Below are 18,990 nucleotides of genomic sequence, written 5' to 3'. Positions count from 1 at the left end.
CAAGTACAAAGCCATAAATCTATGCACCGCCAACAAAGCAGGGAAAGCACTAGCTTCCTACCTCAAAAGCAAGCAGAAACAACACTCGATAGCAGCAGTCACAGATAACAAAAACAAGTCCCAGACAGCAAACAAGGAGATACTGAATGTCTTTAAAGACTTCTATGAGCAGCTCTACAAAAAAGACACCACCTTAGGCTGTGACGGAGGTAAGGCACTCCTTGAACATATCACAACGCCAGCACTCACTGATGCCCAGCGAGATACACTGGAATCAGACATTACAGGCGACGAAATAGAAAGGGCAGTAGGCAGCTTCAAAGATAACAAAGCACCAGGCCCAGACGGCTTCACAGCGAGATTCTACAAGCAATTCCTACCCATACTTAAGCCCATGATGAAGGACGTGTTTCCAAGCTGCGTCCAACAAGGCCGCATGACACCAACAATGGCAGAAGCTAACATTATAGTAATACCCAAAGAAGGGAAAGACACGCAACACCCCAAGAACTACAGACCAATCTCCCTCATAAACGTGGACTGCAAAATGTATGCGAAAATCCTAGTGACCAGACTCAATACACACCTACCCAAACTCATACACTGCTCACAGGTAGGCTACCTCAAAAACAGAATGTCCCACGGCAACACTAGACTGCTCTGCCACATAATCAATCATGCCTCCAAAAGCGACAACGCCGCAGTCATGATAGACTTGGACGCAGAGAAGGCATTTGACAGAGTGTCCTGGCCATTCCTGGACCAGTGCATGCAGAAATTTGGCCTGGGACCTAACTACAGGAAGATGTTACTTGCACTCTACAACGAGACCAAGGCACGCGTGGTATTAGAACATTGGAATGTTGGTAGCTCCATTAAAAACAATGGAGTGCTCCGGGCTTATAATGGCTGATATAAGCCTGGAGCACCAACATTCCAATGTTTCTTTGTTCACAGCTCTGGCTGTGAACAAAGGCTTCAGGGAACCTGAGGGGATTCCAATCCCCTCACGCTCCCAAAAGGCTTTGGTTTTTTTGTTAGAACATTCTGTCCTTTAGTGACAGAATGTTCTAATAGCCTTATAGCCCTTCGTAGATGGGTTATACCGCTATTAAAGTCCCTCTCCCTTGTTAAAGGCCCTCGCCTTCGGCTCGGGGCCTTTAACGCTGGAGAGGGCCTTTAATAGCCGGTATAGCCCTCTACGGCGGGCTATAAGGCTATAGTTAACGGAGGGACATAAGAACTACTTACCTTAGAACGCGGCACTAGACAGGGATGCCCGCTATCACCGGCCCTCTTCCTACTGGCGATAGAACCACTGCTCATTATGATAAGAAGAATTCTGGTACTGGGGCTCCATACAAAGTACATAGGGCTATTGGATCTGAGTAAGAGCTAGTAAGAGCTTTAGAATTGCTTAACGAAGGGGGTAACTAGAATTAACTGTGATTTTGTGTTATATATTTTTATGTTGAAAATGTTTTTGTATAAATGTTTTTAATGATGAAATGTAATGGATAAACTTTACCTATGACATGTACTGGATTTTGTTTTTGATTATTGATGTAGATGTTTTCGGAATATTTCCGGAATGAGAGAAGATAAAACTTTTTTAATAAAAATCTTTGTAAACGCTACATTTTAGTTGGCAAATATATTGGGGACAACAATTTGGTTCTTGAATACGGTGGTATGAAAGACTGAGAGAATGATTTGAATAAGGATCTATTGTGGCTTCCAGGGATTTCCCTTTTTGGCTTTATTTGTCTTGAGCACCCTGTTCCCTGGAACTAGTGGGGTCATCTCTCTTTTCTTGATTAACTTTTAAATAAGGCATAACATGTAAAACTCGCATTTAACCTACTAAATTCCACCGTTTACCTTTTTGCTGTGCTTTTCTCTAGTGATAAATTTCACATTTGATCTGCTGGAATATCAAGAGAAAATTCTGAGAATGTGATAATTGACACACAACTCATAGTTCCGATCCCAGTGCAAACAAGCATTTGCAAGGGGATTGGAATTTAGTTTTGCCCTTATGGTGAGAACTAAAATACTGATAGTGCAGTAATTATCAAACCTTGGGTTTTTGCCTGCATGATTTTAGATACCAAAAAAAACCTTGCAAAATGCAGACAAGCAAAAACTACACATTCAGAGTTAGATCCTCAAAATAAGCTTGTCTTACTAGGGTGGGGTATTTACTAGACCTGGATAGTAGCATTATCCCGTGATGAGGTATTTACCACGTGTGATAAATACCCCCTTGAGTTTTCAACTGGAAAATTATGTATAACATGCAGAATCAGTGTTTAACATACCAAATCCTGTATATTTGGCCTTATATCCTGGGCTTTTTCCACGGCCGGACTGGGAACCAAAACCATCCCTGGCAAACAGCTCGGCCGTCCCGACAGGGGAGGGATGCTAGTGGAAAGCACCACTCCTGTCTCACCGCTGATGCTTTTGTTACATGGGGCAGATATTGCAGCTATGCTGCAAAACCGACCCGTAACAAAAACGGATCCCCAGGGGTCCAAAACCGGCCCCCACCCTGGTGGCCCACCGGGGAAACGCCTGGTGTCCTCTAGGGCCAGTCCCCCCATTGCTTTTACTCCCCTTCGTTTGCACAGGGATCGGAATATAGCCTTTCACAATAACGGCCCAAATGCACTTCGGTAAAGTTTAATTGATGTCTTATTACTGCATTTTCCTCCATTTTATAGTATGGAACTCAAAATGATGCAGATACCATCCATTGTAAATGCCACACGCACGATGTCAATATTTTAGAGTGTGGCATTACCACAGGAAATGAGAGAGGAGAGAGAGAGTGTGTGCGCACGCCCGAATACCATCGGATTCTGTTTTTGTGTGAAAATGAAACTGACTTGTCTGATTCATATTGCTCAGCTGAACACCTTAGCAGAATTCAGCTAACTTAGCCAGCTCTTTCAACATTTATAAATATGTTGTCAAATTGTTATTGATTAGGCAATTCATGTATAGCATTTTAGGGCCACATGAACAACAGGTTTTACTGGTCGCAAACGGAGAATCGTGCCTTTTTCTCGACCCCTAAAGAGCCTTTTCACATGTACTAACCCTATTTTGAGAGTTGGAAACCTATTCCCGACTCGCAAAATAGGGTTTGCAAATCGTTATTAGGAAGGGGCGTGTTGAGGAAATCCCTTCCTAACAGCAAGTCGCCGGGGATGTAAGAATGTTTTGTGACATTACTGCGGTCCAAAAACTTTCATATTTTACCGACTCCATGAAGGAGGTGCTAACCCATTCGCAAATGGAAGGGGTCCTTTTCCCTTTTGTGAATGTGGGCGCTAACATTTTATAAGAGCAAGCAGTGGGCACACGGACCACTGCCTACTCTCAAAAAATTAAAAGGAAACCTTTTTTATTTTTTAAATACATCCCGTTTTCCTTTAAGGAAAACGGGACGCATTTTTTAAAAATTGTCTTATTTACAAAGAAATCACAGACATGGTGGTCTGCTGACCCCATCAGGCCACCATCTCTGTGATTGCAGACCATTCTAAATGGGTCGGAAATAGCGACCTGCCACATGAATATTGATGAGGCATGTCAATTGTGTCCCCATTGGGATTCGCTAAATGTGTCTGAGACACATTGGTACGTCACATTTTGCGACTTCCTAATTGCAAGTCGCAAAAAGTCACAATTAGAAACTTGCAAAATGTTCCCTTCTGACATGTGGCCCCAAGTGTCTATTGCTTCTTCACATTGACTGTACATGCCTACTTACAATCCACGTGTGATTAAACATTAAAGGGTTTCCAGAATGTGTCTATTGGGTAATATGCTGACCTTTGAACCCGAAGATCAGGGTTCACATCCAGCATTGTCAGCGGGATGCAAATGTCATACATAAAAACACACACTACAGTGTGCCGTCTAATAATGCCCCAGTTACCGGTGCTTACATCTGGTTTCGTGAGCCGGTCTCGGCCACCTATTGCTTTATGCCCAGCATCACACATTAAAAAACAAATTCACGTTTCTCATTGTCTGTGGTTTCTAAGCACATACACAGAGTTGGATTGGGATTAAAAATCGACCCGGGCACGCAAAAAAAAAGTGGCTCACATTTTGCCTTTCCGCAAAACACTGCTTCAGTGGAATTTTATTTAAAAAAGGTGTGTGTGTGGGTGGAGGGGGGGGGGTGAAAAATGCACGGATTCGTTCACACTAGTGAAACACACCTGAAAACAAATTAGGCCACTTCTGCTCAGGCCCCTTGCTCCCGCTCAATATATTTACATTAATGGGCTGGCCCACTGAGAGAAAAGGAGTGACACCTCTGCCCCTTGGTAAAAGGGAGGTAATGGACGCCTATCTGCTCTCAGAAAGGCCACTCGGGCACCCACTAGGCCACTGGCGGTATCCGAACAATGCAGAAACCACCCAAATCGGGCCTCAAGACTGCTCCAAAAAACAGGGCCCCCAGAGCAGGCGCGGTTCGTCCATTGGGGCGTGGGGGCGTAGCCCCCCCTGCCCAATGCCGCCCGCAGCTCCCTCATGACAATCATGTCAATGAATCAACATGACGTCAGACCGCCGGGCGGGCGTCATGTTGATTCATTGACATGATTGTACAGGCGGCAACACAAGTACGCATGCGTGGGGACGGAGGGTGAATTTTTACCTGTGCCCACGCATGCGCACTTGTGTTTTGGCAGCGTTGCACATGCCCATCAGGAGCCCTAATGGGCGTGCTGAGGGCGAGAGGGTACCTGTGCCCCTGGCGCCAGGATTGGCCAGGAGCGCTGTGAGCCTGTGACGTGTGGGGAGCAGAGCCCAGAGGTGGCGCGGACCGGGACCGGCAGCAAGGTAAGAGTGTGTTTTTCGGTGTTCCAGTAAACTAGCTTGCACAAATGACTTGAGATAGTTCAGTGTGTTAAAGCATCTGCTGCAGAAATGTGTGCGTCTATTCCAGGTCACCCGTTTATTTCACGGCATGGGGTTTTGGAAATGTAAAAATTCTCAGAATTTCTATTTTGATAGTTGCAACAACAGCCTTCAACAGATTTCATTTTATAAACATTTTCCAGAAAATGAGTTAACAACTTTGTCACCACAAATATAATGTACTCTTTGAACTAAGGTTATACAATTTCAAAATGTTAACAAACGGTACAGGCCGAATAACATGATATATGCATTTATTACTGCATGCATGTTGGTGTATGTTTGTATGTGAATTTGTATAGTACATACCTAGGGCTTACAGGATGGCAAAATACATGGGCGGTAGAAGGTTTCCAGCATAAAAAGATAGGGGTGATGTAATATGTAAACTGGCACATCCTTCAACATCGATCCTAAAGGCTTGTTAGAGTCCATAATTTATTTTTATATGGTCATAAAAATACATGAATGATGGATTGATGCAGGGTGGGTGCATTAATGATTTTTCGTTGGGTGGATGGGTGCATGGATGGATGCATGCATGATGGGTGGATGGATGCATGAATGATGGATGCAGGATGGATGGGTGGATGCATGAATGAATGATGTATGGATGCAGGATGGATGGATGGGTGGATGCATGGATGATGTATGGATGCATGGATGGATGCATGCATGATGGGTGGATGCATGATGAATGGGTGGATGGATGGATGGATGCATGAATGATGTATGGATGGATGCATGCATGATGGGTGGATGCATGATGGATGGATGGATGGGTCGATGGTTGGATTGGTGGGTGCATGAATGAATGATGTATGGATGCAGGATGGGTGGGTGGATGGATGGGTGGATGTATGAATGATGTATGGATGGATGCATGCATGATGGGTGGATGCATGATGGATGGATGGGTGGATGCATGAATGAAGGATGTATGAATGCAGGGTGGGTGGGTGGATAGATGGGTGGATGCATGAATGATGTATGGATGGATGCAAGGTGGTTCGGGCTCGCTCGCTGCGCTCGATTGCTGCGCTCGATCGCTGCGGTGCAATATGCAAATTAGTTTACGCCACACCACTTTCAAATGTCACCAGCCGCCCCTGCCCCAGAGGGATGCAAAAAGACAGCCCACAGCTGGAACTGGTCACAGGGCCCTCGGGCATTGCCTGAGTGCCCGCGTTACCAATCCGACCCTGCACATACATATAGCAGGAGTTAGTAGCCTCACTGATCGATCTGGTAAGGATGAGAGGCAGCGTTGCCTTGTTTTAATTCACACTTGAGATCTGCAGTACAAAGCAGGTGAGTGGGGAGCCTGAGGCTCATTGAACATGTTGCTAGTGTACGATTTGGGACTACTCCTGCTGCAAGTTCTGCACCGTATTAAATATTTTTTTTAAACCGCATCATTGAGCCCGGAATTCAGTCCTTTCAAATATGTAGTAAGTATCATTATGGCCCACAGAAGGGAGACCCACTTTGGGCATTTCAAATGGCGCCCAGACACCCCTCTTCTGACTCCGTGTGAGATAAGCACCCCCTCTCCTTCGATGAGCCCCCCGGCCTGCACGGTTTATTTATTATTTATTTTATTTATGCATTTTTATATAGCGCGGACTTTACCCGAAGGCGTCAGGGCGCTTCACAATAGGAACAGAAATGAAACATAATGAGAAACATTACACAAGAACAGATTACAAAAGCATACGTTACGTTACATAAGGTAATAGTGACAATTGTGAGCAAACAAAATACATGAGGTAGTAAAAATTGTGAGCAACCAAAAATACATGAGGTAGTAAAAAGTGCACAAGAGGAAAAAGTGACAAGTGTGCGGTTACAAGAGAAAACAAAGTATAATTTGCGGTATAATACTGCAATAGGTGCCAAACACTCGGGCACAAAAACAAGCGTTACGTAGGCAAAGGTGGCACTTGTGCAAGTGACATCAGCCCCCACACTCAGAGTTCAGTCTGATACTAAGAACATTCCAGAACGTTTCCGCGGTGCCGCTGACGTAGCGCGCGCGAGCTCGAAGCGGAAGTCTTGCTCTCCCCGGGCCTCGGTTCCTGTTTCTCTGTGCAGCCCAGCCAAGTGTCACGCATCAGGCGTGACACTAGCGCATTTCAGTGTGGTAATCCGCATTACCGCAATGAAATGCATTGTCACGCATATCGGTGTCTGTCAGCTTTCGCTAAAATCGCTCTGATAAAATAGTGTCTGTGGCAGCGCGCCGCTCGTGGCTTCCCCATGCTGCTGCAGCAGGCGCTTGGGCTCGCAGTTGAGCTAAGTTTGCTGGCAGCACTCACTTAACTGCTTAATGTATCTTATGTTTCCAATTTACGCAGCGCGGCTCTCATTACCAGCATGACACCATTGGGAGGAGACATCACATCCTGTCGCAGCAGCGTGCGCGGGAAGTTTATAATTTTGCGAGCTAGAACGGGCGGCTCGACTGGGTAGTTTGCGGTGCATTTAATAGTCATGCCCCGGGTCGCTTCAAATAATCATTGGCGCCGGTTGAAGCGCTCACAGCCCTGTTTTCTGCAGCTCATACCAGCTCGGGCCATCGCCTCTTATCACTCTAGTTAATAATACTTCTCCCCGGCTTCATACAAAATATCATTACAGCAGCCGAGCCGGGAGACGGAGAGAAGTCAGTGCAGTGGCCGCCATGACAGTCTGTTACTAGACTGCTTAGCCGGAAATCACAGGAGTCAGGACAGCTGAGCGGGCAACACCACTATCCCTGAAGGCGGGCTAGACCCCCGGGTGGCAAACTCTAATTGCCCGGCCCGATGTGACTCGAGGCCTGAGTCTGCTTGCAGCCAGCATTGCATTGCACCCTCTGCAGACCGGAGTCGATAGAGCGCTGAAACCCCAAGCCGCCAGCAATGTGGGTGAGCGTCTTAACAGTTATGGGAACCCGGTGCGTCTCCGCTCGTCGCCTGCATCTAATGAAAGTAAGTGCAAGATAATTAAACATCAACCTCTGAACACGGAAAACTATTTGTGCTCTTAATACTAGGGATGTCCCTGTGCTCATTTGTTTGACCCGATTTATAACGGTCGAGCAGTCAGGAAAGTGATTAATAAAGCTTTTTATTTTCGGTTTGTCAGAAGAAATTAAACCAGAACACCTGCTAAAAATTGTTGGTAGTGGAGAGTCTGCACCTCGTATACATTCAGTACCCCAACGAACAATGATGTGGGCTTTGAAGTGAGGACACCCAATCTTGAAAACATCCTCATCTGCCTCCTTATCTCCCCCCACTGCAACCCCACTATAGCAGTCATTATGTTATTCTCTGTAATCAAGGTGAGCAGCAGGCACACTGCGCCGGTTTCAAATTTACAGAAACGTCTTTTTGTTTGTAGTGGCATGGCGGGCACTATCAAAGTTTTGGTTAATAGTTCTATCAGCTTAGAATAGCACTAGATGCTTCAGTTTCTGGTGCTTTCCATCAGTTTTACATCATTTTAGAGCGGCTTGTTGCTCAAATTGGTGTAATTTCTGTTATTAATATGTTTTCCAAGTCTTCATTGCTTGATTTTGCTTGCGCTCAAAAAGTGTCACTCATAGTCATTGGAATGTCACTCATAATTACAGAGAAATTATGAAAATGTCACACTTGGCAATCTCAAACCTTGGCAGCTATGTCTGTGGAGGGGGCTTCGCTCCTCCTGACGTGTCTCTTCTTGCTACTGTGAGACGCGGCGGCTTCGCAGAACCTGACCTTGCACTCCGTGGGAACTATTTCCGTCGGATGGCATTGAGAGCCCGTGGGGGCGGCGGGTGGGGGCTGAGCACACAGCAGCCGGCGTGAGCTGGTTCAGGTCTGCCTGACCCTGAACTTGAGAGTCACCCGAACCATCCCTATCTGCAGAGGGGGCTGGGCAGAGATAGGGGGTCCCGTGTAAGAGGCGGCAGGGTCTCTTCTGTATCAGTTGCTCCCTTGGCCCAGTGTGCCCAATGGAGCGCGTCTTTTCGTAGGCACTATAGCAACTGAAAGACAAGCACTTTTTACATACATTTCTGATTAAAATTATAAACCAAATTAATCTCGATGTGGGGATGCTCAGAGCTCGAGTGCTTATGAAAATTAAAACCCAGCCAGGGCCGAATTACACTTAGTGCTCTGGAGGCACAACCAGAGTTGATGCCAACTGTTTGCGGCGGTGGGCACTTGGGTATTACATAAGAGGCTGCAGATTCGTACGTGCCCCCTTTGTAATACGGATCTTGCTGACGCAAAATATGTACTGACACAATGCCAGGGAGGCAGGCCCTCGTTTCCTGAACGACCTTGCACCTTGCAAATTAGATTATTCCTTTACGCTCACACCTTATTACTGCTGTGAGCATAGAGCAAACAAATTGGAGACATGCAGATTGTCTGCCACTTAGTGCAGAATCAGTGCACCCCCTTACGTATGCACCTTGGGGGAGAAACAACAGGTTGCTAGGAATCCCATTGCAGGTGGGTGCAGTCACACACTATTTGCATGTGGGGTGGATCACTGCCTCTCTTGAAAACTGAGGCTGGGTTTCCCGCCTGCACTGAAAGATGGACCAACAGCTTCAAACTGAGGGTCTGCATCAGTGGTTACTTTGAGAAAATAATAATAATGATAAGAGCATGGGCTCTAGTCAGAGGCAGATAGCACCAGCCGATTTCTCCTATTAGCGCTGCCTAAAACAGAACCATCTACTAACTATGAAAGTGCGGGGAAGATGTGGCATAATGGCCAAAGCTGTCAACTTGGGAATTGGGGAAGTCTCTGCGTCGGCTCAACATCCTGTGATTCTGTGCAAATCACTTAATCTCCCAGTCCCTACTATAAATTAATATGTCATTAACAGGTGCTCATGAAAAGCACTGGTGTTGATGATTAAGTGCCGGTGCTGAGCACCGTAAACCAAAGACTAAAATTAAGCAGATCTGCCTTTCACTAATGCACTTTTCCAAGCCCTCTTAATTTGACAGCATGACACACATAGGGGCTGGGCACCCATTTATGAATAAAAATGCGCTGTTCCCAACGCAGGTGTGAACTTGCGTTAGTGAAAAGTATGTTGTGGTACTCTTGTGATTGTCTGGTTTAATTTTCTGCCAGAAGTAGACTGGGGTATCATCCGAATACATATGGATATTGTTCCAAGAGTTGAGTCTGTTTTACAATTTGTCCTCCAGCCTTTTCTAGAATTTTTTTTTCTCTGAACGTTTCTTCTTGTGTTTTAGGGAGTCCCCTGACACAGCGCAGTGTATCAACACCAAGCTGCTGCGTCTCATTTGCAGTTGCCAATAATGATGTGCCTATATCCACACCAGTCATCGAGAACACAGACTCGCCAGTTTGGAACTTTCAGCAACAAACCAGGTATGTACAGGCTCAGGTGGTCGACATTACACAGCACACTCTGCCTGTTTGTGAGGGGGGCTATTCTTTCCTGGGCCGTAATTCACATAAGACAGGTCACAATGTGGGTTTCTCACCGAAGAGTCTTTGAACTCCCACTGAGCATGTACTTATATTTCCAACATGGTCTGTTTGCATGGAAATCCTAATTATAATGCAATACAGATGTCCACTTCTGTGGCAGGTGGCATGATGTCACAGCACATGGGTCTCACTGGAAAGTAATGTTCTACCATACCAAACCAGCACTTACTGAAACATGGCCTCTTAGCGCAGCTCTTAGCTCTAGAATGCTACTGTAATGTATTGTATTTTGTGTCTGCAGGGAGAATTAATAAATGACTCCTGACTATTTTATTGCTGCAATGTTACATGTTGCATCCCATTGCAGCAGTGTGAGATTGAGGGTCATCTAAGCTGCGTATTCACTTAACAGTTCAAGTTTTGCCATTCTAACATGACATGCACTTTATAAAAGGGGAACTGATGTTACCGATAGTTAAAGTTTTATAGTCAGTCATGACCTAGCTGTATCTTTGGAGCTTACTTTAGTATTGTCTTATATTTAAGGCTCCCGGTTTCCCGTTTTTACTGATTTTTACAGATAAACACACACAGATGAAAAATGTTTTTTCTGTCTTTGTTTATTTTTAAAAGCAGAAAAATACAGAAAAGTATACTTCTTGTGGGTGACTGTCTTTGCTGTCTTTCGTGTATACCAGGACAACAGCTGCACAGATAGACAGACAGAATGGGAAGTTAAAAAGCAGGTTCAGATTTCCCTAAATACAAGCATATGTTAATGTCTATTATAATACTGATATTTAGCCGTGGGTATAATGTTTCGCTACAGTTGGCTGCTTAATTTGCTAAAATGCAATAGATTTTTGAAAAACTAAGGAGTTAGGCCCATATAAGGGGTGGGGTAGGCTGGACCCTAATATGTAGTAACAAACACAATTTGCCTGCCCCCTCCTTTTCTTTAAACACTTATTCAAACCAATAGGACAAACAGAAATTCTTTTACGTTTGGCCTGGTATTTTATTTCTACCCATCTACTTCGATATTTTACAATTATTTTTTGTATATAAATTATACAGAAAAGGAACAAATACATTCAATATATTTCACTTGAACCTGTACACAGCTATTTACAAAACAACAATATATACATTTCAACTATACAATTATCGTACATTCTACACATAATCCACAATACAAACGCAAAACATAAATTGGTACAATTATTATTCAATAGACCTAATCTGTATTCATGAAGAAAGAAAAAAGAGGGACAAAGTCAAAAAGAAAGAGCAAGACGTTAGTTAGAGAACGATTTGACAACTGGCCACAGCCAGTTGGAACGCTTGATGTTATAAATTGCTCCTTCAGATGTGCTGACGCGTTTCTAGTCCAAGGAAACCAGTTCCTGGACTTTCATCAGGACTTTGTCAATTGTCTGTATGAAAATGCAGAAAAACAATAAAGTTTTTATTATTTCACTGCATTCCTCTTTTCTGCACCACCAATTATTTACACCAAAAGTACCTGTAAATCTTCTGAAATCCTGGCTTCTTTCGATATCTTCAGGCTCAGGCAAAAATATTCTGTATCCTGTTGTGCTATTTGTAGAAATTAAGGACAATTCCACCTACAAAAGGAATGAGGGCTACATTATAGCTCTATTTACTAAATCAAATGCGGGGCTTATTGGGGGTAAAAAACAATTGTGTCTTACCTCTCATGAAGAGGATCAAATCTCAGTTGCAGCTGTCTATCCACTCATAATCCAATTTTTAAAGCGGAATCTAGCAAAAGGATAAATTCCCAAATTAGAACCTTTTGTGTCCCCTTTATTTTCGGCTTCAGGTAATACGCTTAAGTATGTCAACGGACATCTAGAGAGTACATACCTTACTCATGGAAATGCGCGAAGGACAGTCTCGTTTCTGTTCGCCCATTAGTGAGCTCACTCACGGGGCGCTCGGAGCGCAGAATATAATGCGTTTGCTGTATCCCCTCCTGGCTTTTGTTTCCAAAATGCACGTGTCCTCAATCGTTGCACCTACGGATGCAACAATCTTTTATAAATACACGTACACTCGCAGATGCACAATGCGGCTGCCGCTTATGCATTAAGCCGTATCAGACGGTTAGGTGACTAGTACCTGTTATCAGCAACTATAATAGTTTAAACTGTCAAGTTGGTTATGTGTAATCTACCCAAATGTACCAGAGGCGGTGGCGATCCCGTGTTAATTTCGAGGAGCGGATTATTTGTAATCAGCCATTGGTTTACATTCATCATAGAAAGACAGGCTGAAGTTCAAAAATCGCCATACTACCAGCGATCGTATCGTAAAAGAAATTATTAAAGTCAAAGACTGTCACAGATGTTTGCATCCCACCTGCTTGAAAAAATTTAGTGATATCTCTACTGGCTCTTTACTGGTGTCGTGTGTATCAATACAATGCAGCTGGAGCACTGGTGGAAAGCCAATATGAATTTCCGAATGTTCGGACCTACATCTACTGTATGAATTTCCGAATGTTTGGACCTACATCTATTGAACTGCTCACAGTCGTGCTATTTCTGACAGGTTGTTTAATCCTGTTAATGTGCTACCTCCTTCTGTAGCAAAACTCTGTCCACATCTATTGGGCATTTTATCTGACTCATGGTGAATAAAATAGACCATTTAAAATCATTTTCGCTGTGCCCTTTTTCAACAAAATGCTCAACCATGGGAGCAGACATGACTTTCTTTTTTATGCGTGACCTATGCTGGCTGATTCTCAGATTCACCTGTTGGTTGGTTTTACCAATATTGATCTTATTACACGGGCATATTATAACATACACCACGTTTTTTGTTTTACATGTTGTGAATCCATGATGTTTCCATTTAGTGCCCAAATGTTGAAATCCATTCCCTTCTACAGTACTAGAACAAGCAACACAGTTTCCGCACCTGTGGTGGCCTTCAAGTGGTTTCATCTTCCACTGACTAAGCAAGTAATTTTTAGCCTTAGGAACAGAGATGTCAGCTCTGACGATCTGTTGACCTATACTTTGGTTTTTCTTATAGGCAAAAATTGGTCTCGAAAAAGGACATTCCAGACCCTCAAGGAGGTGCCAATTCTTTAGTACCGCCTGCCTCATTTTATGTGTATCAGGACCAAACGCGGTCACACATACTAGCCTATCTAGCTCTTTCTTGGGTTTCTTTTCCAATAGGCATTAACGGTGCGTAAATCTTGCTCTTTTACGGGAATGTTTCAGGAGTTTTTTGGGGTATCCCCTCTGTATCATCTCGCCACAGAAGGATTGAGAATGTTCATCAAAATCGCTTAGCTCTGTACAATTTCTCCTTATTCGGAGCAGCTGCCCGAACGGCAGGTTCGCCCTCAGGTTCCTAGGGTGGGCACTTCTATGATGTAGAATAGTATTTTTATCTGTCGCCTTCTTATATAAGGAAGCCTTTAGCTGTCCCATCAGGTAGATTACACATAACCAACTTGACAGTTTAAACTATATTGTTACAGTGAACTGTGTTTGGCATAGGTACACGCATCATGAGTAATGAAAACAGCCTTTTCATAGTTCGAAACTACGTGTCCCATAATCCCTGAGGCGACCGTTGAGATTGATATAGAGGTGTTTTAAGATGGCCCCCGGTAACACCAGAATCGAGTCACTTTGTTCCGGTGAAGTAGCTGATAACAGGTACTAGTCACCTAACCGTCTGATACGGCTGAATGCATAAGCGGCAGCCGCGCTGTGCATCTGCGAGTGTACGTGTATTTATAAAAGATTGTTGCATCCGTAGGTGCAACGATTGAGGACACGCGCATTTTGGAAACAAAAGCCAGGAGGGGATACAGCAAACGCATTATATTCTGCGCTCCGAGCTCACTAATGGGCAAACAGAAATGAGACTGTCCTTCGCGCATTTCCAATAGTAAGGTATGTGCTCTCGAGATGTCCGTTGACATACTTTAGCGTATTACCTGAAGCCGAAAATAAAGGGGACACAAAAGGTTCTAATTTGGCAATTTATCCTTTTGCTAGAATCCGCTTTAAAAATTGGATTATGAGTGGATACACAGCTGCAACTGAGATTTTATCCTCTTCATGAGAGGTATGACACAATTGTTTTTTACCCCCATTAAGCCCCGCATTTGATTTAGTAAATAGAGCTATAATGTAGCCCTCATTCCTTTTGTAGGTGGAATTGTCCTTAATTTCTACAAATAGCACAACAGTATACAGAATATTTTTGCCTGAGCCTGAAGATATCGAAAGAGGCCAGGATTTCAGAAGATTTACAGGTACTTTTGGTGTAAATAATTGGTGGTGCAACTTGAATAGAAAAGAGGAATGCAGTGAAATAATAAAAACTTTATTGTTTTTCTGAATTTTCATACAGACAATTGACAAAGCCCTGATGAAAGTCCAGGAACTGGTTTCCTTGGACTAGAAACGCGTCGGCACATCTGAAGGAGCAATTTATAACATCAAGAGTTCCAACTGGCTGTGGCCAGTTGTCAAGTCGTTCTCTAACTAACGTCTTGCTCTTTCTTTTTGACTTTGTCCCTCTTTTTTCTTTCTTCATGAATACAGATTAGGTCTATTGAATAATAATTGTACCAATTTATGTTTTGCGTTTGTATTGTGGATTATGTTTAGAATGTACGATAACTGTATAGTTGAAATGTATATATTGTTGTTTTGTAAATAGCTGTGTACAGGTTCAAGTGAAATATATTGAATGTATTTGTTCCTTTTCTGTATAATTTATATACAAAAAATAATTGTAAAATATCGAAGTAGATGGGTATAAATAAAGTACCAGGCCAAACGTAAAAGAATTTCTGTTTGTCCTATTGGTTTGAATAAGTGTTTAAAGAAAAGGTGGGGGCAGGCACATTGTGTTTGTTACTAAAAATGCAATAGATAGCAAAGAATGAGTGACTGTTTATCAGTTAAATAAATGCAGAAATATATCAATTTATGACTCCATTTTATTCTCAAAACAAAAAATAAATATGGATATATATCAATAAGAGGGCCAAAAAATAAACATGGATAAATCCATACGGAAATGTTAAAAAAATAAATATCATAAAACTAGGAGCCCTAATTATATTGTATTGTAGCATTTGGGAAGCTTTTACCCACACAGATAGCAAGCTACACCGGATAGGGTGTGTGATTAGACTCACCCTTCCCTGTATTCACCACTTACTGCTGCACACTCAGCATCTGTCCCCTTTGAATATAGAGAAATCTCAGATACCTCCTAGAGTTACTGGATGGGCTTCACTAACGAGATTCATTTCTAGGACCAAGTTTTGAACTTCGTTTTGTTTGCCTACTCGCCCAAAGCCAAGCACTTTAAAGGCATTTTCTTTGATTCGCACATATTCCATAGAGATCTTTCCATCTCACTTTCACTCGTGTACATCCTTAGTGTACTCTTTGATTTCTTCAGTTATCTGTCTGAGACTGTAATTGCGTTAACCCAATTGTCTTCTTCACCGGGAAAAAGCAGATGGAGTACTGTGCACAGAAATAGATGTGAGCCCATCTAATGGGCCTGTACTGAAGCACACTAGCCTTCTCCTTTCCAGTGCCAACGTTCTAGATACACTGGTGAGTTGCACGCTGAAGGCCTTATTCTTTTTTCCATAGTTATATATGTAATAGAGATGGTTCCTCAGGGCCAGAGGCGAGTATTCCTGTTATTGATTTTTCCCAATTCTTTGAATAATAACAAGAACTAGACTAGATAGACCTTTCTAGATTTTACTGATCTGAAAACCTCCAGAACAGTGAAATATTTGCTTGCCCCCTGGCCAAGATAATATCCAGTTATCGAAGAAGAAGATTGTGTAATCTCTACTTATACAGCTACCGCCTATTAAAATCTGCTCGCTGCAAGCAACAAAGACTTTGTCTTCTGGTAGCTGATTTGATGTGTACCTGAAGAGAGGTGTCTTAAGTGTTAAGTTGTCTCGGAAATTCCAGAAAAAGGGGAGCTGCCATGTGGGAAAGATTAAAGTAGCTGTCCTTATAGGAAAACGTTGATCATGGACGTGATCATTCCTGAAGGGTGAACTGGACCCTGCCGAACGAAGGACTTGGTGTGGTCTAGAAAATTCCAAGCCACTGGCAAGAAAATTCCACACTTGTCTTCAGGAGGTATAGGGCAAAGGAATCAGAGAGGAGCTGTAGGAGTCCAGAACCAGTTACTTTTTGTGCATTAAGTGATTCATGCACTTTGGGCCACCACTGATCGAGCTTGTAGACCCGCTGAATGAGAGGGTAGGTAGGGACCCAGCACTCCAGGCATATGGTGTGGGCCATATCCACGGTTCAATTCTAGTTTCTAAGCATGGGACTTGAAGCGCAACTCAACACTGTTTGGACCCTTAGGGACTTAAAAGAAAGTGACCTTAACACAAGCTCATAGATTCCATTCACCTCGCTCCTGACTGTCTGCCACATCCAGGCAAGTGTAGAACATTTCTGAATCACTGTTAGAGAGTGTGAAGGTTCCTCAGCTTTTGTCTGGAAGAGTGAGAGCTCACAAGATACCTTTTCAACGTGTGAAAATGAACGTGCCTTTGTGGCTTCAATAAGTGAGTTATGCCTATCCGTTGGCCTCGCTATTCCAGATCATTGCAATGATGCACATGGTTCAAATTCGTTGTGAATGAACTTCAGAATATAGCACACCTGTCACTGAGCGTGTGAGTTTGTATTGCCAAAAAGTGCTATCATTTTGGTTCCCAGACCCAATACATGAGTGCAGATACTATAAAGTATACAAGTAGTGGCATGAGCGTGTACATGGAGAGGCATATAATACGCACACATCAGTACACTTCCTACATTCGATCACAATGGGAACCCACTCCTGTACTTGTCAGTGCCAACCCTGATATACTGCCTATCCCAATGTTGCAGTGCAGGGTAAACCAGTATACAAATTTATTTTTTATCTCATCAAAAGATTAACGTACTGGATTGGTCAGTGTGGGGACATTTCCCAAACCACCACATATGGAGTCGCTTCCGGGGGCAGATTCATTATCACCCCTACTTTGGAAGGGGAGAACGAGCTACATCATGGTGGCATAGCATATTCCTAAATGCTGGTTGACCCTGGGGAACAGGATGGATACCGGTTAGGCTCCCAATTGGTTTAGGGGCTTGGAGTGAAACAACTGAGTCATTGACAGGCCCACCATTTCCACATTGTGGGTGTAAATCAGATGAGTTAGTCATAACAGGTAAGTTATGCTGCCCTAACTGTGGAGCCGCCATATTGTTCAAATGATCCAGCATTAAGGAGACTGAAGATTCAGTCTGGGTTAGCCTGGTTAGAATAGGGTCTAGTTTAGCATTTAAAACAGCCTTAAACTCGGACAGCAAATCATCAATAGGGGACTCTGACTGCTGGAAACAACAGGTCAGTGGTTTATTGAGCCCCCACGTTAACTAAAATAGTAGTCTGATTAGAAGCTGCCATGTATCACCGCCTCTTGCAATTGGGGCTGCCAATGGGGCTTAAGAGCATAAGTTCCTGGTTTTGACCCTCAGACCGCCCCCTTCTAGGAGGCAGAGTCATACCTCCCGGGATTCCCCCTGATAGCCCTACAGCCCTCTGCTGTTACTTATGCCACCCTCCTCAACAACCCTCGGAGCATTAGGGCAGCAGAGGGAATGAGTAAGGGGTCATCGGAAGGCTGTCCCTTGTTAGAGACATCCTTCTTTCAGCCAACTCAGTCTCCTTAGAAACCACCCCGATAGCTTGATGGTAGAACAGCATGCGGTGACAATGACTGAACGGCAGGCTCGATTCTCTTCCCCATAATCTCAACCAATCAGAGTGCACAGCGCTAAAATGAGGGAGAAACCAATCAAATCAACCCAGAAACAGTGCCCTAGTGAGCAACAGATACAAAGAGGGCGAGGCTCACCAACCCCTCAGATGACACCATACCGACAAAAAGTGTATGCCGAGCTTGTTAAATCAGTGATAATGTCCCCAGCAGGCAACTCCTATGCCTCTGGGTAGACGTCGCTGCTGGACCGCACCCGGTCCCAAGATGAAATATTAGTCAGTGTACCGCCTGGGGCCCTAGCAAAGCCCAATCACGGTCAAAGTCAGTGACAGTTGCTTCCAAACTAATGTCAACAAAAAAAACCCAGCTAAAACCAGAAAAATATATCTATGCGCTGAACGGTCTAAACAGCAGCAAGCAAAACAGGCCGAGGGTGTTGGCCCGCCCTTGGCCTGGGCTTCGTCTGGAAAGTTCTGAGAACTTTAAAGAACTTTGGTGTCACACCTGTGGATCAGGCCTCTCCTCTCAGGGCAAAAGAGAAGTGCTGAGTTCTGGGACTACGAGCCCCAGCCCGCACTGCTGCATTAGCAAAGGCGTCCCCTACAGATGAGTCACATTGTTAAAAAGTGTGCTACATAAGTGTCTTCATTATATTTATTGCAACAGGGCTGCTTCCATGGGTGGCATTGACAAACTACTCTTTGCGCTTGTGACGTTGTTTGGAGTTCACAGTCCTCAGGCTGTGGTGCACAGAGTGATCC

General features: G+C 43.8%; 1 protein-coding gene across 2 annotated transcripts in view; it reads left to right on the top strand.

Annotated features, from left to right (window-relative positions):
- Positions 1-18,990, top strand: part of C2CD3 (C2 domain containing 3 centriole elongation regulator) — a 494,984-nt gene that overhangs the window by 237,117 nt on the left and 238,877 nt on the right. For both annotated transcript variants that reach the window (XM_078658566.1, XM_078658565.1), the window contains exon 25: positions 10,197-10,335. In XM_078658566.1, the coding sequence (XP_078514692.1) occupies positions 10,197-10,335 (139 nt within the window). The remainder of the gene's footprint in view (positions 1-10,196; positions 10,336-18,990) is intronic.

Source organism: Lissotriton helveticus, chromosome 8, assembly GCF_964261635.1.
Source record: "Lissotriton helveticus chromosome 8, aLisHel1.1, whole genome shotgun sequence".
Taxonomy (NCBI): domain Eukaryota; kingdom Metazoa; phylum Chordata; class Amphibia; order Caudata; family Salamandridae; genus Lissotriton; species Lissotriton helveticus.
Note: the sequence above shows the minus strand (reverse complement) of the source record. Positions and strands in the feature narration are given on the sequence as shown.